General features: G+C 42.9%; 1 protein-coding gene across 8 annotated transcripts in view; it reads right to left on the bottom strand.

The window, feature by feature from the left end:
* Window positions 1-2,765: 2,765 nt before the first annotated feature.
* GALNTL6 (polypeptide N-acetylgalactosaminyltransferase like 6) overlaps window positions 2,766-26,801 on the bottom strand; it is an 818,464-nt gene continuing 794,428 nt past the window's right edge. For 5 of the 8 annotated variants that reach the window (XM_053255921.1, XM_053255925.1, XM_053255922.1 and 2 more), the window contains one exon: window positions 2,766-15,969. In XM_053255921.1, coding sequence (XP_053111896.1) covers window positions 15,802-15,969 — 168 coding nt within the window. In that variant the 3' untranslated portion in view covers window positions 2,766-15,801. Of the gene's footprint in view, window positions 15,970-19,184; window positions 19,332-20,493; window positions 20,625-26,801 lie in introns of those variants that run through there. The other 3 variants (XR_008308564.1, XR_008308563.1, XR_008308565.1) reach the window with 3 other exon arrangements.

The following is a 26,801-nucleotide window of genomic DNA, read 5'->3' as shown; positions in this document are numbered from 1 at the left end:
GCTTTGTTATTCACAAAATGTCATTGTTTTAAGACAACCGCTGTGATATTAATCAAGGCAAACACAACTGAACTGCCTATAAAGAATTAGGCGCAGACAATTGAGTAATTGAAGTGATTAAAATAGCCGTTGACCAGATAGCTAGCCTTCATGAATTGCTGATAGTTTTAGTTAGGGTTTGATTAGAGGCACCTCTTCAGCTGCTTAGAAAAGCATCAATGTGTTATCTTAATGGGAGTTCCTAGCTATCTATATTTTTAAAGGCATTGATAACCAATGTTTACCTAATTGAGGCTTCAAGAAACAAAAATGTGAATATAAACAAGCTCTGGCTACAAGTGCCAAATTCATCTTTTACTAAAGTCAATAGCAAAGGGAGCAATTGGCCAGGTGCCTCCACCCGCAGTGTGAAACGGGAAGGGGAGTGGGGAGAAACACCTCTAGGACAGCAATCCTGTTCCTTAGCAGTAGGGTGTGACTCTAGCCATAGTGCTTGGCGTAATAGCTACGATGTGCCACCAATGTTTTAATCCTTCTAGCAGAAGCGGTCTTCCAATGAGGCAGGGTGAGGTGGTTGCCTCAGGCAGGGAGGGGCTCAGAGGCAGCTAGTGTCAGGCCCTCACCACCATGGGCACCACTCTGCCTGCCACTGCCACCCTTCCTTGCCCCATTGGGACACATTGCTCATTTTTGTGAATTTATTTATTTCTACATTTATATCCCGCACTTCCTCCAAGGAGCTCAGAGCCTTGAATTGGCCTCAGCCCATTGGGGCATTGCCCCCCCCGCAGTCCCCCCACTTGAGCTATGAATGTTACCACCACTGCCTGCCCTGGAGGTATAGTCAGTCTGAGGGTGCTCAGATGTTGCCACCACTGCCTCAACAGCATGGCCTGAAAGTGTTGAGCACCCATCCACAGATGGGAGAGGTGTCATATTGTAGGTAGAACAATGTTTTGGCCACTCCTACCTGCCAGTCTGTTATACACAGTGATAATCAGTATAGTGATGGCACAATCACCATGTAGATTGTCGTCGTCAGGCAGGCTAATTCGTTGCTGCTATCACTGACATACACCTCACTCTGGAAGCACACTAAATCCAGATGTGCAGCCAATTCCGATACATACTTATTCAGATGTTAAGTCCCACTTTTCTAGGACTTAGGAATGTAACCTTATCCTTGATATTTTTTCCAACTACAACACCAGGCAAGCAGACTGTTGTGAGTCAGCATGACCAAATGGCTAGAGTTTTGGATATATCTATGAAGGACTGTTTTCACATCTTTAAGTTTTCCAGGCTCCAGGCTCAATCATCTGGAGATGAAGAATTTAGTGGGTGGTTTTAAATATCTTTTAAAATATTGTAAATAATACATTGGGGTAATTTTCTTGAATTTGACTAGAATGACCATATTCCTTGGTGAATAGGATGGCTAACTATTAGGAGGAGAGCTGGTCTTGTGGTCGCAAGCATGCATTGTCGCCTTTGCTAAGCAGGGTCTCTGCCCTGGTTGCATTTGAATGGGAGACTACATGTGAGCACTGTAAGATATTCCCCTTAGAGGATGGGGCCGCTCTGGCAAGAGCACCTGCATGCTTGCATGCAGAAGGTTCCAAGTTCCCTCCGTAGCATCTTCAAGATAGGGGTGAGCGAGACTCCTGCCTGTAACCTTGGAGATGCCGCTGCCAGTCTGTGTAATAGACTGAACTAGATAGACCAATAGTCTGACTTGGTATATGGCAGCTTCCCATGCCCCTATGTTCCTAATTTGTGACAATGCATTCACAAGAAGAACAGATCTCAACACCAAATGAAAAGTCAGCTTTGTGGTATAAAATGGCTTTGTGAATTGGCCTTGAATGAATAAAGGAGGTATGGTTGGCTATGAAACCTGTTTTCTTCCCCACTCCATGCTGGCATCAAGATCTGGACTGTTCCATGTATGAGAAGGTTTAAGGTAGGAGTCTTTCCTAACCTTACCTGGAGATGCCAGGAATTGAACCTGGGACCTCATGCGTGCAAAGCAGATGCTCTACCACTGAGCTACCATCCCATTCCCATATGTTCTGCACCCACTTTCTCTGCTCACCCTGTACACTCCTTTCCTTGTACACTCCCAGAACTCTCTTTTCTCTCTCTGCACTATCACAGGTCCCCCCTGCAATTGCATTGCTCAGTGCCCAATCCCCCTCCCCACCATTTTCCTGCCCTGGATATCTTTTCCTACCATGTTTTTTGCTGTGTTTCCCTCTGCCACTACTGATCAAGGGTCCATCTAGTTCAGCATCAGGGTCTAACCAGATGCTTCCAGGAGATGCACAAGATGAAGGCCACCTGAAGTATCTGTGTCTGCTCTCTGTGCTGTAGACTGTCAGGTATATGCAGCTGCATATATTTCAAGACACACATGTCGGTGAGCCACAGAGAATGTTAGCATCCAGTACAGAGTAGCTATTCTGCAAGGGGCCAGAAGCTTGTATTAAGTAGAGCTTAATTACATGCAAATAATCTCATGAGCTATGTTGTCATGATGTATTGAAGAGTGGGGTGATGGGGAAATCCTGCATAGTCATAAAGGAAAGCTGTCTATGTCTCAAAGCATTGTTTCAAACAGGTATCTTACTGTTATGTTGTTGAATGACAGCTTCCATTTTTCTCATTTTCAATTGCCTAAGGGATAATGGGGGGGTTATAGGACAACCATATCTGGGGACCCAAGTGTGAGAATCTCTTATTTAAGCTGCAATGAAGAAATACCATGGTTTTGGAGAGGTATTTATTAATTCAAAGGATATCTTGCAAACGATTCTTGAACATTTTCCATATTTCCCCTTTATCTTAATGCAGTTTGATATAAAGAAAAAAAGAAGAGGGACATGATTTTTATTCTGTATTTCAGGGAATTCAGTATACTCAAATGCAGGCATGTGCTCTTAGTTAATCCATTAAGCTAGTCGTTAAAATGTTATTTTGATGCAACCATTCATTGATCAGAGTTTCTACGTACATTATTTGCATGACATCTAAGCCTGCTCACCAGCCAGCCACAGGTACGTATGTTCTTGTATTTTGCATTACAAGGTCTATTAAAAAACATTTAAATACTTTTAACACACACAGTCATTAAAATAACATTTTCCATATCATAAAATAGGATAGAACAAATTATTGTAATAAGAGTTGACCCAATGATTTTGATACAGAGAAAATTGAGCTGTTCCTTTTGCTTGAGGGCAGCCTGAACCCCAGTCCAGGTAAACCAACAATGCGCATTGTACATTTGTCTGATGCTGTTCCCTTGATTTCAGCTTATGAAGCTATTTATGCTGGGGCAAATCATTGGTCAACTTTGCGCAATCATTTCTATTCTGACTGGTAACAGTTCTCCAAGGGACTTAGGCAGAGTTGTTCCCCAGCAGCACTACGATCCGAGATCCTTTTTAACTAGAGACACCAGGGATTGAAGGTAGGACTTTCAGCAAGCAAAGCATGTGCTTTCTCCTTGAGCTATAATCCTTTCCTGTTTTGATACAACTATTTTTGATATGACTACATTGGCTTAATTCTTAACTTTAAAGATGAACTACGTGCAAGATTAGATTTCCTCCCAACTGTTGACTCTCATTGCCTCTAGTTTTACTTCAGCATTTACATCCCTTCTATCCAGATCTAACCTTCTAGCATTTTCTCATTAGCTCTCCCACTTCACTATCAACTTTACCTTCTCTTTTTACCTGTGGATCTGCACCGTGGTTATTATAGGGACGGAATGTGCTCATGAATTGGAGCCGATCCCCTGCAGTTCATATGCACAGTGACCTTCTGCCCAAACTGGTTCCCCTTGCCCACCCACCTTGCTGATGGGACTAACTACAGGACCGATTGTGGGCTGTACAATGCAAGGGTGTCCACAGTCCAGATAGGGATGTCCCAGGTGAAACCTGCCCTTTTCAAAGACATTTGCTGCAGTTTCAATTGTATGTCACAGCACTGAACCATGAGCATTAGCGACTGCCATGTGATTGTGCCCTTCAAAGAGAGGGATAGTTTTCAGTGGAAATGCTGAAGCATGTAGGTTGTGTGGTGAGTCCATACATATCACTTGTTCTCCACGTGGCCCTCTCTTCACATAGCTGACCAGTTAATTGAATCCACCATTAGAAATAGTGGCATCTAAATAGCTTTCTTTCTAAACTTGTTCACTTTCATTCAAGAAAGAATGATTGACTTATCATGATCTACAATGCTTCTGGAGAATGAAGTGGAATCGCCACCATGGCTTGATTTCCCATTATACCATAAGACATTGTAACTGGCTGACATCCAGAGCAAGCAATGCATGAGCACTGTTACACTAGTGCAAGAGGATGGCTTAGTTGCACAAAAAAATTGGGATTTGCACAAGAGTGTTCTTGTGTAGGGGTGTGCACAAATGACTCGTGCCAAACTGGTTAACCTCAAACCAGGCCAGTTTGTTGGTTTGATTGCAGATAGAACCGGGGTTCGAATGAATGAATCAAACCAGGCCCAGTTCAGCATGATAAAGGTGCCAGGTGGTGATGGTGAGTGAGTAAGTGTGCTGGTGCGGCAGCTGGCACTGCTGCTTGTCCTCCTGGTGGTCCCAAGCAGCCAGCAGCTTGGAAAAAGAGGGTGTGTGTGCTGCTCAGGACCTCTGGAAGAGCAGCAGCACTGGCAGCCATGCCAGCCTGGTAAGCAGCTTACTTACTCACTCATCACCCTCGCCTGGTTGTCCCTTACCCCTGAAAGGGTCCCCTACCCCCTGTACTTGTTAAGGGGAATCCTCACCAGATTTCCCTTTACAAGTATATCCCCTGAACCATATCACCCTGGTTTGATGGTTGTACTGGACCGGACCTAGTATGGGCAGACACGGAACTGGACAGGGTTGGTTTCAATCAAGTTTGGAGTCGAACCAAACTGGCCAAACTGGTTACATGCACACCCCCTACACTTGTGTTATAGTGCTTTTTCACAAAAGTGCCAGTTAAAACAAATGAAGCATGCAGCAGTTGCACAACACTAGTGGAAGAACTTTGTGCTTGCACATCCTGCCTGCCTGCAGGTAGTTGCTCTGGATATTGGCCATTGTGTCGTTTTTTCCTTTCTCAAAAAAGTCTGCTGGAAAGTATGAGTTATTGGTGTTTCCCTGCATATTATATAATGGACAAAGAAGAAAAAGCTTTCTAAATTCAAGTAATGGAAATCTAGGAAGTTAACTCTTCTAATATTTTAAATAATTTAATAATTATTTAATAATTTAAGAGAGTGTCTTCTTCGCTATGAGCCCCACAGGCCGTTGAGGTCACTTGAGGAGGTCCGTCTCCAGCTGCCGCGAACTCGTTTGTTGGCAACACAGAGACGGGCCTTCTCGGCTGCTGCCTCGAGATTGTGGAATGCGCTCCCTGCTGAGATACGATCCTCCCCATCTCTGGCAATCTTCAGAAAACACCTGAAAACACATCTCTTCAACCAGGTTTTCTCAGCTTTTTAGAACTTGTTTTTAAATTGTTCTGATTATTTAATTGTTGTTTTATGATTTTTTAAATTGTTAATCATTGTTTTATGCTTTATAATTTTTGTTTTAATTATTAACTGATTTTAATGGTGTTTTAATGTAAACCGCCCTGAGCCTTTTTCGGTATAAAAGTTTTAATAATAAATAAATAATATAATATAATATAATATATTTTCTGTGATTCACAAACCCTGGCTGCTTTGCTGCCTCCTTTTTCTGTGCTGCTTTGCGTAGCATGTTAGAACCATAGCCACACACATTTCATACAAGTTTCCATTCAGGACAGAGATGATTGAGGCTATGTACAGACCCTCATTGTTTCTGAAGACCAAACTGCTGAACAATTCCTTCTAATGGTATTATGGCAGCAGACCCCAATTGGTATCAGTAGCTTGATTACTACAGCACCATAATGAGGGAGGGAGACCGTGCTGAGGTGCAATTCAGAGCCTAATTCTTAAGTACAGCCATTTCCCTGGGACCAGTAGGATATGTGTGAACTTTGAGTTATTTTGGGAAAGCAAATACTTTGCTCTGAATTGCATTGAATCACACAACCCATTTAAGTTAATATTTAATATTTGTTATGTGTAACCAACCACTTAGAGAAATCAGATTTTAAAAAATTTAAAAATTTTTACTCTTAGGAGAAACATTCAGATTTTGAAAACATTAAGTGAAAAACCACCCTCCTTGCTTCTAAAAAAATGTAGCATTAGGCAGGCTTGAGTGGATGAGCAGTGCTCTTCCAATCACTTCTCCCATCCTCCGGGACCCACTAATTATGGCATCCTTTTCTATCACACTGAGAGCCAAACTACATGCAGAAGTAAAAGTGTGCTATAGAGGTGTGCTTCCAACTAGAAGGCTCTCTCTCTCTTTTCTCTCTCTCTCTCTCTCTGTCAAAATCAGCTGCAGGGGGGAATGCATGGGGTGGGGGAGGATTTTCTGCAAGAAAACAGGGCACAGGAAAAATACTGAATGTCTCCCTCCATGTTCAAAAGTTCGCTTAGTGCAATTAGCAAATGGAACACCTTTGCATGAGTGCAATGTCCTCCTACATCCAGGCAGCTGGGTTTCAGACAGAAGCAATATAGCCCTGGTGCTATGTTGCACATGTGAAGTGTGGCGAGGTTTACCCGCTTTTGTGGCTGTCTTTGACCAAAAACCAGGTCCTTCTGGTTGGCAACACACCTCTGTAAAATGCATTTGCATGCATGTGTAGTTTGGCCTTGACTTTCTTAGACTCTGGCTGACATACAGAGCAAGTATGCACTGGTGTAGTGAGAAAGCAGCCTAACAGAACTTCCCAACTAGCTAAACTGGTGAAAAGGAGAAGCATAAATGTTTGGGAAACCTCCCCTTCTTCCAGAAGTCCTCTGTGCTACCCAAAATTATGTCCCTGAAGGTTGCACAGCCCTCAGGGACATGTTTTTAGGTGGCACAGAGGGCTTCCTGGGAAAGAATAGATCGTCAAAAATGGCTGCTTCCCTGCTGCAGCTAGTTGAGTTCTGTTAAGCTGCTCTCTTGCTGCACTGATGTGCCCTTGCTCTGCATGTTAGTCCCTATCTTCTAGCACCCTCACAAAGATTCACCAGCACCAATTTATGCCTGCAAATAGAGTTGCAGTTGATGCGTGAAACACCTCTGCAGAAGCAGCTCCCCATGGACAGCATTTGGCCTTAGCTCCTTTCATGGGAGGTATTTACTCCCATGAAATATGCTTTTTTCCAGCGACATGGCTGAAATAATGTGGAAAGCTGTATAACACAAACAAGTGGCCACATGCAGAAGCTGTCTTCAGGCAGTTGAGTTTCAGGCAGCAGCAACCTTGCTGCTATGTTGCACTTATAAAGTGGGGCTAATAGTAGCATCAAAAGGTGCAGTGGTGCAGTTTGTCAAATCCTCTTATTCCACAGCCTCTTCATTTCAGTAGGATGGAAGTGGCAGTTTTTTCAACAGGAAATGACTGGAAGATGCAGTTCAACAGAGCCTGGTGGCTTGCACCTTGACCTGATAAACACATTTTAAAGACAGAAATATAAAAGATTAACTTTTATATTTAAAAATTGTGTTTGTTTTTTATGTTTTGTAAACTTCTTGTGCACCGCCCAGAGCCTTTGGATGGGGCAGTCTAGAAATGTAATAAATAAACTTAGTTTATGTCAGCCATGTTGCCTCTGCTCAGAAGCCATAGTGTCTTATTGCTTTAAATCCTTTTGTTTCTTTTGACATCCAACCGATTACTCCGTTACTCTCCTTGCTGTATCATTAAGTAACTAGTAAGCATTAGGGAATGCAACTGTGCTTTCTTACCTCCATAGTGAGGCACCTGTGTGATCTGGTAGCCACCATACAAGAAGAACAAGACACCATACAAGAAGAACTCTTTTATAAAAGCCAATGACCTCAGTGAAGATCACAATTAGGTCATCATCAATGTGTTCAACTCAGAATTCCTTCTGTGGATAGACAATGCTGCCACAGAATATTTGAAAAGGACTACTCTTGTGTGGGTATAACTTTATATTGTTAACACAGAGAACAAGGAACCCCCCCAAATATGGACATCATAGTGTAGTAGCAAATTATCCCCCTTTTCACATTGCCCTCTCAACAATACAGAGGTTTGGAAGCACCAGGGATGTCTTTTGGTTTGTCTTAAGATGAAACTTTCTTCTATGCAATTTGCTGTTCTTTGTAGTTGTCTTCCTGTAATTTGCAAACACAGATGAATTGCAGATGGCGATGACATGAAATCACGAACATTTTGCTATTTTACAAACTTTCAGAATGACTATTAAACATAATTTAAATAACACCATCAGCTAAACTTGTATCGATCTCTGATGTAGATGCAGTGTGCAATCCATATAGAAAACATTAAACACTTTAGTAATCCAAATAGAAATCTGATGGCATAGATCCAAAGAATCACACAATTAGTTCTGTGTGCCTAAGGGGTTTGGACTCACTTCTTGAACACTAGTATACCAAGCTGTATGGCAACTGTCTTAAACTGAGGGGAATTCAAAATCATATGTGTTTAGCAGGGGGAGAGTAACTGGCCCTATCCACCCCCAGCACAGTACCTCCAGTGACTATTGCTGGTGTGTATCTTGTGTTTCTTTTTAGAATGTGAGCCCTTTGGGGACAGGGCTTTATTTATTATTTCTCTATGTAAACCGCCCTGAGCCATTTTTGGAAGGGCAGTATAGAAATTGAAATAATAATAATGATAATAATAATAATAATAATAATGACATTAGGATCTCCCAGTTGGGGGGGGGGATGTATATTAGTCAGCTATCGCACTGATCACACCAAATCCATCAGCACACCTAAAGTAGTTCTTTTATCCTGGCCTAATCCTATGGACATGAGTGAGATTTAAGAACACTTAGCTTTCTCTGGATTATATCTTTTAAACTTAGATATATGGCTGGAACCAAAGAACAATAGTCACTAGTATTATCCAACAAATAAAACGATAGCACTTGTGGACGTATCACTCTACAAATGACAAGTCTGGAACCTTGTACCAGAGCTTGTGCAAGAGTTTGCCCAGTGCAAAAACAGGTAGGTTCTATAGCAGTTTTCATGCTTCTGCTTACAGAAAAGTTGTACCAACTGTTGTGAAAAGAGAAGAATTTGGACATTTCTCTTTCTGCATGCAACACTCTATTGTGAGGTGTAAAGCAGCCTTTCTATGAGTGGAAGACACCTTTAGATCCAACCCAATGTTCTTCCTGTAAGACTCCTACAGAAATAATGTTTGGCATAGATGAGGCACCCCAGCAACTAGAAGCTGTCATCTTCTTGTCAAGCCTGCACCACTATTTGCAGTCTCTCTCATCACCAGTTTGAACAGAGCTTACCTTTTCACAGTCTAATCCACCAGTTAAGTCAAAATATCCAAATTCTCAAGTACTGTGCTCACCTCACTGTACTATGACAGTTTATTTTCATACTTTAGCTTAACTGTGGAAAGAAAAGTCTCATTTACAAAGTTTATAATTCTGCTTTGAAGGGGAGCTTTAAAAAATGACAACAGATGTTCTACGTACTGTACAAGCCGGTGTAAAATATCCTTGGACACCTGCTAGACAAGTGAGATCCAATCTTTCTGCCAAGGCCTTCACTAGTCTAGGTATAAGAGAGATATAATACTGGCACTACAAAACAAAGTAGCTGTAGTTCAATTTTCATCTTTACTGTTTAGAAGTGACACTTTTCATTCTGCAGCCTACAGAAATTACTTATTTTTTAAAAAATATTTTGTTTTGATGTTTGCTGTGTGCCCTTGGAAACAGATGCACAGCAGTTGACATGGGTATTTTCTGCTTAAGGAGGACAACATGAAGTATGCAAGTAAAAAGACCCAACACTGCCTTTCAACATCTTACTCAGGAGGAACAGGAGGAACAGGTAAGCATTCTTTGTTTTGCTCATTAACCTTGGGCTGCTGCTGCTAAGACTCCCAGTAAAGATAAAGCAACCCTGGTGTCTATTGCAAGGAGATACCTCTCCACTGTATAATAGACTGATAACACCATATTCATTTCACTGAGCTAGTATACAACCATTGTTAAGGTGTCAACATGTCAGAGAAATCAATGGCAATCTTATTGCGGCCTGCCTATCTATTTTAAGAGCACCATTTTTAACACCAAGAACAATTCTGAAGAGTAAACACTCATTTCACAGATTTAAAGAGTATCCCATCTATAAACTGAGCACTGATGTGTGAATTGCAATCCCCTATTCAGGCATCTAAGCATTACACAAGATCCAGTGCTGACAGAATTGTCTTTAGAACAATCCAGCCTTTCTAAAAACCAGTTCACCACTACTAAGAATGGAAACCTGGTTGCAATGTCATGACCAGGACCACTACTTCACCATGCCAATCACCTGCCCAAATTAAGAGCTATTCCTACGGCCTGACTGAAAATAAATTAACACACTTTATTGCAGGATAGAATATCTCCATCAAAAAGAAATCTCAATTTCTCATCATATGGTGATGGGGACATAGCTCAGTGGTAGACCATCAGCTTTGCACATGGCAGGTCTCAGGTTCAATCCCAGACATCTCCAGGTAGGGTGAGAAAGACTGCTGCAGGGAACTAGGGAGAGCTGTTGCCTCGCAGTTTAACCAATACCAAGCTAGGTGGACCAATCACCTGACTCAGTATAAGGCTATTCCCTATGTTAATTCATACTTAACTAAAGGGCTTTATCTGGCTTAATGTAGGTTTTCAATAATACTCAACTTCCATGCTATGTATCATGCTGACCTGTATGGAGAGATGATAGACATATATGAAATAAGAGTTATAGATGATGCACTACTTCTGTCTGTTTCTTTCTTTTTATCTTTCTTTCTTTTATCATATTTCTATACCGCCTGATATGTACATCTCTAGGGGGTGTATAAAATTTAAAATATTTAAATCTATTTCCAGAGCATGTAATTATACTCAGACATCATTATTTTAAAAATGGAGGAGTGTTGTGCTCTGTCGAACACCCGTTCTAAAAATCAAGAGATGAGTTGGCCAAGGTCCAACCCAGAGTTAAGCTAGCTGAAGTTCACTGAAGACAGTATCCCTTAGCATGCCAACTATGTTGCATTGGATTGTGAGGAAAGTGCAATTGTTTTAAAGCTAAGGGTCAAAGCACATCTTCCGTTACATGGTCTCTCCCCCCTGCCCGCCATTGACTTCTTCCTGCTGCTCCACAATCCTTATAAAATCCCCCTCCTGAAGCTGCTGTTGCCTTGGAAGGGAACTGCTATTGGTGCTAACAGTCGCTTCCTCTGCAGGGCAAACAGCAGCTTTGGTGATAGGATTTCATTGCGAACATGGCCATGGGGTAAAGGATTAAAAATCATTTCCACGCTGTGGTCTTGAATCCTGATCCCAAGTTGGCCCTGCCGCTTCTATTTTTAAAAAGACAGCAGGGGGAAATATGCTTAACATAATATGTAGTTTGAGCGTAAGATTTTGATCACAAAATATGTAGTTTGATAGTAAAAATCTGTGCAATTCTATGAAGGTCATGTTTGGTTTTATAAAACTCTGCTAGTTCAGCAGTAACCCCTAGGGGCCAAGGATGGTATATTTCTTCCTTAAGATTTTGATCCCCCCCCACCAGCTTTATCTAGGGCTTCGACTAGTAACAGCTCCCTTCAGCCATGTCCGACTACAAATCCCTTATGCTACGTTCAACTGGAGATCTTTTTCTGTGTTTTTGATCTGAAGCAGTGGATAAACAGGAAGCTGAAATATGAGTGTAAGCCCTCTGATACTGTGGCTTGTTTAACTCCCATTATGTCCCATTATAAACACATTTGAGGAAGGATCTGGACATTTTCTGCAGCCACTGAGAGAGTAAAGCTCGGATTTGCTGCTTTGAAAATCTGACCCTTTTTAAAGGTTCTGTGTTAAGATGTTATTTAATGCCACGAGTGACTAAGATTTATTCAGGGTTTGTCAATCCTGTACACAGTTAAGCTGTTTAACTCCTATTAACTTCCATGAAACTCAAGGATTCTGTGTGAAGGATTGCAGCCTAATACATCAAATATGTCTCATGGGTGAAATAAAGCTATTCTTGCTGGAATAGTCTAATTCACAGGAGATCAGCACAAAAGATTAACTTTCTAGCACATGCATCTGAATGCTTTTGTTGTCATATTACCCTTCTACGTTGTTCAGTAGCCTAGCTGCATGGGCAGAATTCAGGCTTGTGGGATCTACTTTAGCTAGAACCCTGAGTACACCAACCTTTGGGGCAAAATAGTGGCTTAGGATGCAGAGCTGATCACCTTCAGAATCCCATGACACATACATAGGGATGATCTCCATATACAACTACAAATCTACAACTGAGTTCCTACAGATCAGGGATACAAAAAGACAAGCTTGGAGGGAAAGTCTTTTTGTTTCTATTGTTAAAACAGAAACACCACAGGATAGGTTCAGGAATCATGGTGAACCAGAGGTTCGGCCAAGCCACTGGGTCCCTGAGCATGCAAGCCCAACTTTCAGTGTTAGGTGTGATGTGCAAAGTGTGACATGCAAAGGTGTGACATTAAGTGTGATGTGCAGACTCACCAGAGTTGGCATATTTTACCCAATTTGTGGGACAGAACCCAACATCTGTCCCTCACTTCAAACAAAAATTATGGATGTTGGGTTCTGTACTGCAAATAGGATAAAATATGCCGACACTGATAAAATATGTGACATGAAATATTGCACATCGTGCCGAATGTTGGCTTATCTTTCCTGATACTAGAAGTTGGGCTCGTGCAAGTGCTTAAGGAACCGGCAGCTCTGCCAGACTGCTGTTCAGTGTGAAGGCACCCAGAGTCAGAAATCCTTGCTGATCTATTACAGATCACCCAGCGATCTACCAGTAGCTCAACCTATGTTCTAGTCACCCCTGAACTAGATTCTGTACCCTCCATGCTAGTGATAGATGCTTTTCTTCTGCCTGGTCACATCCTGCTCACAGAGAGCTAGCTGTCTGATTCATTTGTTACAAGGAGAATCTGCTGTTTTGCATTCTACTGCAATCTGCTTCTGTGGACAAAATACTATAGCATGGACTGCTCATAGTGAATGAATCAAATGAGCTGCAATGAACAGAAAAGGCAGCTGCCATAAGCAGATGTGTGTGTGTACCAATCCCTGCAATATGAACGTTCTTACGCAATACACTACATGCAAAAGTTTGCAAAAGCATGCAACCTCTGCACCTTTGACATTTAGTTTCAGATTTCAAGTACAGTCAGGCGTGTGCTTTAGAAATCTCATATTTGTCTACTCATTCATTTCTTCTAAGGAAGAAGAATAGAAACTCCAAAACCAATTCATTTCCATTTTCTCACAGTCAGAGAGGCTCCAGAGAGGCACTCCAACAAAAACTCTCCAAGCAAGAATATTCTGGATTGAATGGAAGCAACTAAAAGCTGAAAATACGTTTCAGCTGTACAATCTGGTTTGCAATCGGAACCATTTTTCATTCCCAACTTTGAATTTTCCTGAATCTTAGGGGAGCTTCAGATTGCATTTCCTGTGCTGCAACACTTTTTTGCATCGTGCTTCTGACCACACATACAAACACATCACACAAAAGAACAAATGCCTAAAGAGAACAAGCAGCTAAGAGCCAGCCAACGCAAGCACCAAAAATCACATGGTGCAGGTCTTTGGTACCAGTTCTGGTTGCAGGTTTGAATGCTGAACGCAAATAGGGGGAAAATGTAGAGTATCTCAACATAAAATATCTCAACATTCATTTTACATCGGCAAGTGGTGGTTGTTATTTTAAATACAGGGTATTCCAACACTGTGATTCCCTCACTTGCAGGCTGAAGTGCCATAGTACGGCAAGAGCTACACAGAGGCGTAACTAGGGAAAATGGCGCCCAGGGCAAGCACTGAAATGGCGCCCCCCCGCGCCACAACATGCTACATTATACTTAGGTTTTTCCTCACAAGCGCCTGCCGCCGCCGCCAAGCCAGGCCACTGACTGGCCGCCAGGCGCCAGCAAAGCAATGGGGGGGGGGCATGGGCGGCGCGGAAGGGACCGCTCGTGGGGGATGGGCTGCCTACTTGCTCCCTTGACTGCTGCAGCGCTGCTGCACTGAGCAGGAAACATTTGTATTAACAAAAAATTAAAAAATAATTTTTAAAAATTGTCATGTCGGCGCCCCCCATGTGACCAGAAAAGATGGTGCCCGGGGCACGTGCCCCCCCCTGCCCCCCCTATAGTTACGCCTCTGGAGCTACACCATGTGATTTTGTTGCCTGTGAAACTTGGTTAAAAGCAGGCTGTTTCTCAGGAGAGTGTTACCTTAAGGCTGATCCTACAAGAGACTCGAAAAGCTCCGGTCTGATGTGCTAAACAACAACAGGATTATAACAGGATGAACTGAAACCAATGCTGTGGACTAAGGTTTCGTTCACTATGCCCCAGAATGCTCAACGGGTTTCACAGAAATGCCACAATTGCCTCTGTCTATTTATTCTCCAATTCCTACCCCTGCAGGGGTATATACTGTAAATGCTGGTAGAAGCCACCATCCATTAGATTAGGGCTGCTCAACTTCAGTCCTCCTGTAGATGTTGGCCTACAACTCCCATAATCCTGGCCACTGTCACTGGGAGTTGTAGTCCAAAAACAGCTGGGGGGCTTGTTGAGCAGGCCTGCTTTAGATCAAGGTAATATATCCAGGCTTGGCTGGCCACAAACCCATGTTGTCAGGCGCTTCTTCTGTAGATGATTGTATTGATCTAAATCTACTTCAAAGTCTTGCGATCAAGGGTGCCCGGAAAGAAATGTAGACTTCAGAGAGGAAATCCTTTCTGCAAACTTTGCATTGCTCTTATAAGTAACATATTCCATTTTTAATGATGGAGGAGGATGTGGCCACCATGTTATTTATGGCTCATCCGATTAGTGATGACTCAATACAAATAACTGCAGATGATTGTTCAGCAACACTGTGTAAAATAGATGGAAATTGTATTTGATGGAAATTAGTATTTCTTCAACTGCAGAAGAGAAATGGTAGACTGACACCTTCCAGTAATGTTCATGCTTCATTCAAAATGCAGCTCTAAAAGTACTCTTACATTGTTTAACCATTCCATTTCCACAGTGAAAGGAATGTAGTGGGGAGTGTGTTAAAATGATCTGCAACAACCCTTTAATTTAATGATCCTTCTTAAATCTGACTTGGACTAAGGGAACGAAACGGAACCTGACCATACATCTTGTTCACAAGTCTGGGACACTGATCATATCCCCCAAGTGTTGTTAGTTCTATGCCTGTGGTATCTGTAGATTCCCATAGCACTCATGCACTCCATATATTCCCCCCATAAGTAATAGCAACTATTCATAGCTACTCACTATAGCAGGGTTTGACCTGAGAAACTCTAAAACTCTGTTTAGCTTTATTAACACGGAGTGTTTGGAAACATTTTTTTTAAATAAAGTTTCCCCTTGACCAGCAAGGGAACTGTCATCCAGAAGGCCTCAGCAGCAGCTGGTGAGGTTCTGGGCCAAGTTCTTCAGATATTGTCCATCCGCGATGACTGCCTGAGCGTCTGCCCTGGCATTTATTTATTCTTCAGCACAGATTTCCTGGATCTAGGAAACTTAATTTCAGACTCCTTCAACCCATATGCTGGCTGAAGCGTTGTTTGCAATCTGTACAGAACAGTCTGTTTCCTTCTCCCTAAGAGCTGATTTTGCTGTTAAATTTTTCTAAAACAGTCATATTAATATGCTCAAAGATCCACTGTTGAGTTTCAGATAAAGGATCACATCTGTTCATGAACATCTTCTTCTCTGCCGGGTTGCAATCTATGCAGCTGCTGCTCACCGGATGGAACAAAGTTTTGTCCTGTGGGAATGAGAACAAGAAAGCATTAAGACGCAAATGCCAGCTGATTAAAAACGCTCATGTTTTCCGGAACATGGATTAAAACAACCCAAGTCAGGCTTCTTTTAGTTTAGTACAGACATTCTGTAAAAAAAGAAAGAAAGAAAGAAAGAAAGAAAATGCTCCCAAACTATTTGACAATGAGGTCATTCACACAATCGAAAACTGTGTTCTACCTGGGTTTGGGAACTGCATGTACTCCCAAATTTTGATTGTGTGGAAGCAAGGTTAGAGGAAAACCTGGGTAGAAGTGATTGTGTGGAAGCAAGGTTAGAGGAAAACCTGGGTAGCTTTTTCTCCTACCTTGCTTCCATACAATCACTTCTACCCAGGTATTCCTCTAACCTTGCTTCCACACAATCAAAATTTGGGAGTACACGCAATTCCCAAACCCAGGTAGAACACAGTTTTTGATTGTGTGAATGACCTCAATGAGTAACACCCACTGTATCACTGCCACAACATGCACCAAGAGAAGGCACCTGCTTCATACCTGTCTTCACTACTGAACCTACTCTGAGCTTCTCCCTCCCACCAAGCTGTGGTTGAGGACCCTCAGCAACAGCACGGAATGTGTCACAAAGGGCTGCAAGGAGAGGGGGGACCCCAGAAACCACAAGTGGAACCATTAGCAGAGGCACTGCTCTGCTGTACAGGATTGCCCTCCACCCCCATGATGTACACAGGAACATAGGGAGCTGCCATATACCGAGTCAGACCCTTGGTCCATCTAGCTCAGTATTGTCTACACAGACTGGCAGCAGCTTCTGCAAAAAGTAGGGGTGTGCACGAACCAGGCCACAATGAACTGGGCTGGTTTGGCAGTTTGATCATGAACTGAACAGGTTCTCCAGGGCGCTTTCCAGATTAGCCCCTTAAAAGCGGCTAAATGCCCCATTCAGGCAAATCACAGTCAAAACGTAAAACCTGCAGGAGGAGCAGTCTCGCGAAAACTAACAACCCAGAAAAACAACACCTTTTTAATGCCAGATAAACGACATAATAGCACTAAATTGCAGTGATTAAATTCGAAACAAGGCATCTGACATATGAACGGCACCCTGCAGTCAGCGTCGGGACTGCAGTGTCACAACACAGGAAGTGTGGAAGCACACTTCAGAGATATGTCCTGACCCGGTTTTAGGATCTAATCTGGAAAGCGCCCTAGAGAGGCAGTTTGGTCCTTGATCAAACTGGACCAAGCCCAGTCAGTTGCAGACTGGTTCAACCTGGTTCAATAGTCTGAGGGGCTGTGCTTGTAAAGGGGAATTTGATGAGGACTCTCCTATACAGGCAGAGAATCCTGTCTTCAAAAGGCTTCTGAGGGTGGCTGGGGGCAGGGAGGAAGGTAAGCACCTTTAAAAGTAGGTGCTTACTGATCTTCTTGCAGTGCTTTTAGCGGTGTGGTTCCGGCTTCTGTGGAGGCCAGAACTGTGCCACTGCCAGAGAATCAGTAAGCACCTACTTTTAAAGGTGCCCTTTCACTGCCACCCCGACTGTCCTTAGAAGCCATTTAAAGGCAGGATTTTCTCTTTGCTTGTGAAGGGGAATCCTCACTGGATTTCCCTTTACAAGCGTAGCCCCTCAGACCATTGACTGGGTCAAACCAGTTTGAGCCAGTTTGATAGAATGGATCAGACTGGCTGGTCGGTTCGACTGAACCGGTTAGCGGACCGGTAGTTCAGTTTGAATTTGGTCCGAATTCAAACTGAACCACAAAAATAAGTTCATGAACACTTCTAGCAAAAAGAAAACAACAAAGAGGGCCAGCTCCCGTTCCTTACTATCACAGACTTTACTTATATGATCACTCTGTGCTGGGTTGGTTTTTTTCATGTGCCATGGATTGTACTCAAAATTACACTTTTTTCAAGACCACCTCAAACTTTCCAACTCTGGTCTGATTGGTCATTTCCAAAAATTGAAGTTTACACTTCTAAAATTATTCTGATCATTTTATAGCCACCAAACAGGGTGCAGTTAAAAAGCACAAAGCCATGCAACCCACACACTGCAGTGTAGCCACAACCAGTTGTAGCCCCTTCCTATTTTTAGATTTTCTTTCTCATCCATATACTTTCATGGCCAAGTATGTAGTATTTCAGAGAAACACAAAAATACTATTATCATCAACTAACACCAGCCCTCTCAAGCCTTCTAGAATGGCAGGCTACATTTTGAAAAATCACATCTAGTTATGAGTTCTAATGTTGAATCATGTTTATTCTGTGTGATATAGCCTCCGTTCTGCAAGAATCACAAGGATGGTAAAGATAGATAATGCAAAGCCCCAGATACTTTTGCATACCATGCCCTCTTCAGAATGGCTGGCATCTTCATAACAACTACTTAAGAGAGATATAGATTATCACAAGTCTAAATGAATGGACACCACTGTTGAAATGAAAGGCACACAGGACGGTTATGGAAGAATGCCATGATGGGTTAACTGCAGTAGCGCTGGTTGCACAACCACTGTTTCTGAACAGTGTCAAGGACTGCCATACAAGTCTGCAGCAGTCCCAGGGTGGAACATTATGTCTCTGTAACGCTGCTCGACATGTAAGCCAATACAACAACAAATATTTATATAAAGTTTCCAAAGCGGTGGGCTCACAATCTAAAAAGAAACATAAGGCAGACACCAGCAACAGCCACAGCATCCCTCCAGTGGCTGTTGCTGGTGTCTACCTTATATTTCTTTTTAGATTGTGCTGGGGTTGGATAGGGACAGTTGCTCTCCCCATGCTAAATAAAGCGAATCACGACTTTTAAAAGGTGCCTCTTTGCCCAGTTAAATAAAAAGTTGTGTGAGTCGGTGTCAACTCCTGGTGACCATAGAGCCATGTAGTTTCCTTTGGTAGAATACAGAAGGGGTTTACCATTGCCATCTCCCATTCAGTATGAGAAGGGGTAAAATGCATTACGACTGTCTTGCCTACTATCTTGGCCTCCCTAACTCTGCTTATTGACTAATAGAAGAACATTGGAAGAAATGATTCTAAAATCGCTTTTATTTGAAACTACCCGTGAGGTTAAAGCACCCCTTGACTACCTGTGGCATTATTGATACAATATGCTCTGTGCTGGATAGTGTGAGAGAAGAAGGCAGAGGCTGCGGGAGAAGTGGGAAAGATTGAAAAAGAAATGAGTAGAAATCACGGTATCATCACTACCTGATGTAAACCTCAGACCTCTTCAGTAAACAATGCTGTGACAAGCTGCTGTGGACTCTGCTCACGTAGTGACTGTGCTGGCCTGCAGACAGTGCAGATTGATTGACTCTGTGACAAATCAGTCATATTTCATCTGATTTGTCTAGCCTATCGAGACAAGTTAGTTGCAACTATTGATAGAGCCAAACAACAGTGGTATGAAAAGCACATGAGTGACCCATGAAGGCTTGATTTTTTTTAACCCCCCCCCTAAAAATAGCAGCCGGGGAGGGGGAGGTCTCTATCCAGCTGGGGTCTGTGGCATGGCAGGATGTGGCTTTTAACATTCTGCCCCATCACAGCCCCCAGCCCCACTGCTACTATTTGTCTTGGAAGAAAAGCTCCCGTTACTTTTGCATCAACAGCCTATCTATGCTGCTGGAGAAGGCAGGGACTGCTCTATGCTCACCATATTATAACAGTGGTATAGCAAAGTGTGAAGGGGTCCATGTTCCATAAACGAACATTGTCTCCCTGTTGTTTGTGGCGATGACACGCACTGGGTAGTGACATCATTAAACCTTGGTTCTGCCAGCACTGACAAGAGCAGGCAGACAGGTGGGTGGATGGTTCTTCTGGCCCTGGTCCCATGTGTGCCATACTGGAAAATGGTGGCAGTGGTAGCAGGAGGAGGAAGAGGATGGGCAACAAGTGAGGGGCCCTTAGTGGCCCCTCTTCCTGGGCTGGGGCAGCTCATGTTCTTGGAACACACCGAATTACAGTTATGCCCCCAAGTTATACATCAGGTACGATCAACTCCCATTGAGAATGATGAGAGAAGGTAGCGACTGTGCTGATGTTTGGTTTAGTAGGCATGGAACAGTGTCTGTCTCAGCGAGTAGTGTAGATGGGCTGTTGGCTGACATGGAAACAGCGAGCGTGACTCCCTCTTTGATGGGTGGCTCGTGATACAGAATGTAAGCCAGTGTGTGCTTCCTTCTGAAAATTATTGTAAAATAAATCCAGATAGTTTTCAGATGCTTTTGGCATTGTTCTTCCAATCTTTTTTAAATCTGCCTGTTTATTAGTGAAACTCCAGCCGAATTTGATGGAAGCAGAAACAGGCTCATTAGAATGAGCAGTATACTGTGACCTGTAGCTTAATTTGACATTTCATCACAGGAATAGAAAAGGAAGAAGGAAAGGTGAACATTTCCCCCTGCAAGTTTTTGTTATTTCTGGAAAGGATAAAGAGACTATTTTGTTTGTTGTTGTAGAGATGGCAAATTATTTCAGGAAGACACCCTTTCCCATAAGATAATTGACTTACAGGCAGGCCTGGGCAGTCACGTAACTGGTAATGAGACAAGGTTCCTTTCCTTTCTTCTAGGTCACTGCTTTAACTATGGCCAAGGTCAATAGTCAACGAAAGCCATTCTCATCTGACGGCTGCAGTCATTTCTGTGAAATGAGTTGGTAGTCTCAGTATAGTCTCAATAAGACCAAATGTCCACATGATAAAACACACTCTTAGAACTGGTATTCACACTTAGCCTTAGCAGGGAAGCTACGGCATGAGCCACCAGGCATTGCTACTATGCATCCTCCATTCATTGCAAGCAGGCTTGATTTAATACAGCTCGGAGGAGGGTGTGTGGCGGTGGCTGCAATGCTTGATGGGATTGCAACTGGGGAGACTAATGTGCCTGAGTCTGAATTGCTCTTAGACATTACCTCTGAAGCTCTCTTGGGGGCTGCATGAATAAGTTACACCGCTTTCATGAATGGCATTTCTGATGGCATCAACTCTAGTGTCTCTTCACAGTCAAAGCAGAGTTCCATTATCTATAAAGTCTATTGTAGTGTATTGAAATAAGTGGTGTGGAAATCATGTCACAGATAAACCTATTCAATGGGAATCCATCATAAACACATATGCTTTGCTCCCAACACATGCCCATCTATGACCTAAGAACCCAGGGCTGCATGCTCAGTGATCCTTGCTTGACTGGGTCTGCACTCAGCTCCTTTAATAGAAATTTGTCATGGTGAGTTTTAAGGGCATTTATGACCTGTCTTTGGGTAGTGAGGGGATAGAATAAAAATCAGAATTGCCAAGACTGACAGCATGGACCATATGTTTGGCTGGCATGCATGAGAAGGTTCTAAAGTGCCACATCACAACACAGCACACTGTGGTGCATGAGGATTGATGCCACAAACTAAAGCAGAATATATTTACACAGATCACTTAAAGTAATGACATCTTCGAGATGGGACAGATGGATTCATATCTGATTAGGTTTTTAATTTAAATATATGATTGATTGATCAATTGATTAATCTAACAATTCTGCATGTTTATCTTTTAAGTTTTATTTATTTACAATATTTATACCCTGCCCCTCCAGTACACTACTGCTTAGGGTGGCTCACATCATAATAAAATAGATACAATGTAAAATAAAAGATCAATAAAGTTAAACAAGGTAAAAGACCAGGTTAAAAACCATGTTTAAAATTACAAATTTTAAAAAATTGTTTCGAATTAAATATTATTAATAAAAAGCAAAAACCCGAGAACTATACAAACTAAAGAACCTATCAGATTTAAGCAGCAGATAAACCTGTAAAAGCCTTTAAAAGCAGATAAAACCTTTAAAAGATGTTTTAAATTTAAAAAAAAAATCACTGAGTGGGGGAGCATGGCAAAGCTATTCAGGGAATGTGTTTCAAAGCCAATGGGCCACAACTGAAATGTTGTATGCCTATCAAGTAACATTTTTAGTGGGATGCTTGAAATGATACTGCCCAACAGGCCATCCAATTGTGTGAGATATGTGGACCTAGTGCACTGTTCTGCTGCTGCGTGGTCAGGTGGGAGGCAGACCAGCTGAAACACTGCAATCATGTGGGTAGATCGTATCTTAATGTAGTATTTCAACTGCATGGTTAGGGAAAGTTCAGATGGTCTGTCCACTATTTGACCATGTGGGGACAGACCAGCATTCCGGGGGCAGGGAGAAATATGCACACATGTTCCTCTTCACATGATTGGCAGTCAGTCAGCTGGTATTTTCAAAACCAGCCCATAGTTACAGTAGGCTTCTTTCCATAAAGTGAATGTTGTGAAGTATCTGATTGTAATCTACATTTCACTTTCTTACGAAGACTGCAAGACTGTTCAGCATTTAACAGAGATGACAAGACTTACAAATTTATTCAACTATTATTTAAATAGTCAAATGATTAATATGTGTAGTGGGAAAATCACAAAGGTTGAGAAATGTAGTAATAATGAGTTGCATGTTCAGCAGATGCCACTGTGGGTAGAAATCTATGGCCCACTAACTAAAGTAACATTAGCTTCAATGTAACTTAAGAATGATTAACTTTTCTGAATCAGGGCTGAAATGTTCAGGCTATGAGAAGTTTGACGTACCTCATGTATCTACAGTTCTTGTTTTGCTACAAAGTGCTAGTGCTTGAAAAAGGCGGCTTGACTGCTTAATCTTTATCATGAAATATGCTGGATGCATGCTGGATGCCGAGAAGAGATGGGCAGGCATAACAAGTCACTTGATGTAGCTCAGGTTTCCAGAATGTTTTGGCGATATATGGTGTATTTGGTGGTGGCAATGAAAAAGATTTCAGGCCGAAAGCCCGTGATGGCCATAAGAAACAGACGATGCTTTTTTAACTTCACCCTGTGTTTGTGGCAAAAGTAAGATACACCCAGAATGTTTTATACAGGAGCCCACTTTGCTTACAGCAGGTGTTTTACACCTCTTTTATACCTACAGACCTAATGGAGTCGACAAGTCTAACAGATGCTCATCTGCAGAGGCTTTATTTCTCTTGCCAACCTGTCTGGTCAGTCCTGACTGGGACCTTTCTGACCGGCCACTGGTGACGGCACTGCTGGGAATATAAGGCCAGGCCCAGTCCTTTTATCTAGCTGTGTGCTCAAGCTCCTGGTTTGTCTTTCTCAGTAGATATCCCAATCATGCCTGTTTCTGACTGTGTGCAATTCCCAGTCCTGTTTCCTGCTTCCTTCCTGGAGAAAAATCGAAATGGCAATCTCAGTTTTACTTCGCTCTGGGTCTGTCTCTTCTTTGCATCACTTGCTATGAATGGGTGGCCCATGTGGCTAACTGAGCAAAGAGGCACCTTTCTAAAGTGGTGATTCTCTTTATTTAGCAGAGGGAGAGCAACTGGCCCTATCCATCTCCAGGGTGCTTTCCAGACTAGGCCCTACAACAGGGTCAAGATGTCGCTCGGAAGTGTGCTTCCACACTTCCTGCGTCGTGACACCGCAGGCCCTACACAGACAGCAGGGTGCCGTTCACATTTCCAAACCCTTGTTGCAAATTTAATCGCTGCGATATAGAGCAAGGATATTGTATATCCGGCGTGAAAAAGTTGCTGTCTTTGGGGGTTGTTAGTTGCTGCGAGACTGCTCCCCTTGCTGTTTACATTCTGAATGCGACTTGCCTGAACGGAGGGATTTTGCTGCTAATGAGCAGCTAGTCTGGAAAGTGCCCAGCACAGCATCCCTCCAGCAAAGTGGCTGTTGCTGGTGTAGATCTTAAGTTTCTTTTTTAGACCGTGAGCCCTTTGGGGATAGGGAGCCATTTTATTTATTTATTTATATCTATGTAAACCACTTTGGGAACTTTTGCTGAAAAGCTATATCTATCTATCTATATCTATATCTATATCTATATCTATATCTATATCTATATCTATATCTATATATCATATTTGTATTCTGAACCTGACTATTGTCCACTGTACTTTCCTCTGTGTCCTACTGGCCACTGTTGTGGGTCTCTCATGGGAACCCTCTAGTAAGCTGGTGATGACTCGCATCCAACTGATGATCCTGCAAAGTCTTGTAAAGAGGCTGGCTCTAACAGCTTGGAGAAAGGAGGAAATCCATTGCTTTTCCTTTCATGCTCAGGTACCTTCACAGGATTTGCTGAGCGGGGGAAGAACCCTGAGCTGATTGTCAAAGAAAATCTGTCAATGACAGCAGACAGAGAAAGAGAGAGAGAAAGTAGCCCCATGCAGATGTTTAATCAAGTGTGTGTGTGTGTGTGTGTGTGTGTGTGTGTGTGTGTGTGTGTGTGTGTGTGTGAAGGGATTATGTGTGTTTCTCCCATTCCTGGCCACCATGCATTCAGATGAATATGCAATGGGGTCTACATAGATTCAGCTATACATGTGCAGAGTTCTCTGTGTGCAACGAGGAACACTGGAAAAGAATAGTTTCCAATTGCATGGAACCAGTTCCATGCTAAGAGCTACCCTTGAAGGAAGGGTTGAATTAAAAAAAGGATTCAATGGACTAGTTCTCATAATCTGATTTGAATCTGCCAATGTCGTGCGAGGGTTCAAACCCCAACTGAACCCTCTCACACCATCATATCCTGGCCGTTTTCAAGGCACAGATGACTGGGCATCTGGAATGTGGGCACCTCCTCCATCCTCCGGCGCCCAACATTTGGCGGCATAACTACAATCACCAGATCATGAGAAGCAGTCTAATAAATATTCACACTTACCTCACATATATAAGTAATGTGGAAACATGACAATGGCAAAGCGGTGAACAAGATGTGTCATGCCAGACTAGCGTGTGTATTCATTTAGGAACAAATGAAAAATTAAAACAATTAAAACAATTCAGGCCCATTTAGTCCAATTTGCAGTCATCACAAAATTAAAGCCTAAGGAACCCAAATGAACCAAATGGCATATGGGCCATTTGGCTCTTTCAGGCCCATTTGTTTTCATAATGAAGTCACCCTCCGGCACACCTTGTAGAATGGCCGCACATCTGGCTTTTAAACTTCTTATTTATTTTTCAAACAGCCTCCTGGTGCCTGCTCTGCTCCATCTCCCCGCCAGTGCATTGGGTGTTGTATTCCTCAGTATTGTAGCGGGGGAAACATGACTGTTGCAGTGGCTAGGGACTTCTGGGGGAAAACATGGTGGCCACCAGGAGAAGCCTGATACTCCTTTTGCACATTAAATACACTTCTAAAAAAGACAAAAGGTCCACTGGTCTGCACTGCTCCAAGGTAATCCTCTACTTCCCACTATGAAAAAATTAAAACGGGAGGGAGAGAGGGCAGGGGCTTCTTAGGAGAGGAGAGCTGGTCTTGTGGTAGCAAGCATGACTTGTCCCCTTAGCTAAGCAGGGTCTGCTCTGGTTGCATATGAAAGGGAGACTAGAAGTTTGAGCACCGCAAGATATTCCCCTCAGGGGATAAAGCCGCTCTGGGAAGAGCAGAAGGTTTCAAGTTCCCTCCCTGGCTTCTCCAAGATAGGGCTGAGAGAGACTCCTGCCTGCAACCTTGGAGAAGCCGCTGCCAGTCTGTGAAGACAATACTGAACTAGATAGACCAATGGTCTGACTCAATATATGGCAGCTTCCTATGTTCCTATGTTCGGAAATAAACACAATTTTTGCAAATGAATGATGAAACAACAAAACCCAATGAAATACTGCTTTGAAAACATTCTTCCACACCCCTACTCCAAACTGGCTCCCTGCATCTTAACTTAGATATGAAAAGCTCTCCACTTCTGAACCTACATCTGTGGAATGGCATCTTGCAGCACTTTTTGCTTTGGCAACTGGAACTACAGTACCTGCACACTTCAGGGATATGTATGTGCGAGTGGTGGTTAAGCAGAAAATCCCCACCTCATCTCTCATCCCTGACAGACTTCCCTGGACTTTTCCACACCCAGCTTTTAGTTTGCATCTCAACCCGGGAATGGATATGTACAATCACATATCAGCCAAATTTAACCCCAAGTCCCTGAGAACTATCAGGGAGAACTTCATACAAAATTCGGGTTTTTCATCCCACGTTAGAGTATAGATAGAGTATTTATATCTGGAGTAAAAAAAAAATCCAATTTTTGAGTTGGGTTTTTTTGGGCAACTCCGAACTCATAGTAAAACCTCGCAGAAAACCCATGGTAAAGCCTGCTGTCTGGGAAAGCTCCTAGTTGGTCTTTGGTGGCAAACCACACTACTCAGCCTCAGTCTCTCCATTGGTTAAAGGGATCTAACTTGAGGATCATTAAAGATTTTTCTTATAAGGATTTGCAAGAGTTCTATGGACACTCAGAAAATGCTATATAAAGCAGATGTATAGCCGGTTTGATGTCGGTCCAGGGACAGACTGCCGCTGGCTGCCCCCTTCCTCTAGCTAAGTCTCTTGCACTGGTGTCAGATGCACGTCGCCAGTGCAGGGGATGTGGCCAGTACTGGGCAGCAGGGGATGTGCAGCCCTTCAGTCCTTCCCAGCTGGCTGGCACTTGGTTCACTGTCTGGGTGTTCTTTCTCTCCTTAGCTCTAAGTGAGGGAGAGAAAGAAAACACCCAGCCTGTGAATGAAGCGTTTGCTGACTGGAAGGGACAGACGCAGGTGCGCAACTATAATAGGGCAAGGGGAGACGGTTGCCTGGGGGCCCACTGCCTTGGGGGCCCCCCAGAGGCAAGTCACATGACTGACTCCCCCAGCCACGCACCCGCCCAGGCTTCCTTCAGTTGTATTCTTCCTCCAAAATTGATGTGGGTGTTAAGACCTGGAGCTACCAGAACAGCATGTCTTTCTTT

Source organism: Hemicordylus capensis, chromosome 5 (assembly GCF_027244095.1).
Source record: "Hemicordylus capensis ecotype Gifberg chromosome 5, rHemCap1.1.pri, whole genome shotgun sequence".
Lineage (NCBI taxonomy): Eukaryota > Metazoa > Chordata > Lepidosauria > Squamata > Cordylidae > Hemicordylus > Hemicordylus capensis.
Note: the sequence above shows the minus strand (reverse complement) of the source record. Positions and strands in the feature narration are given on the sequence as shown.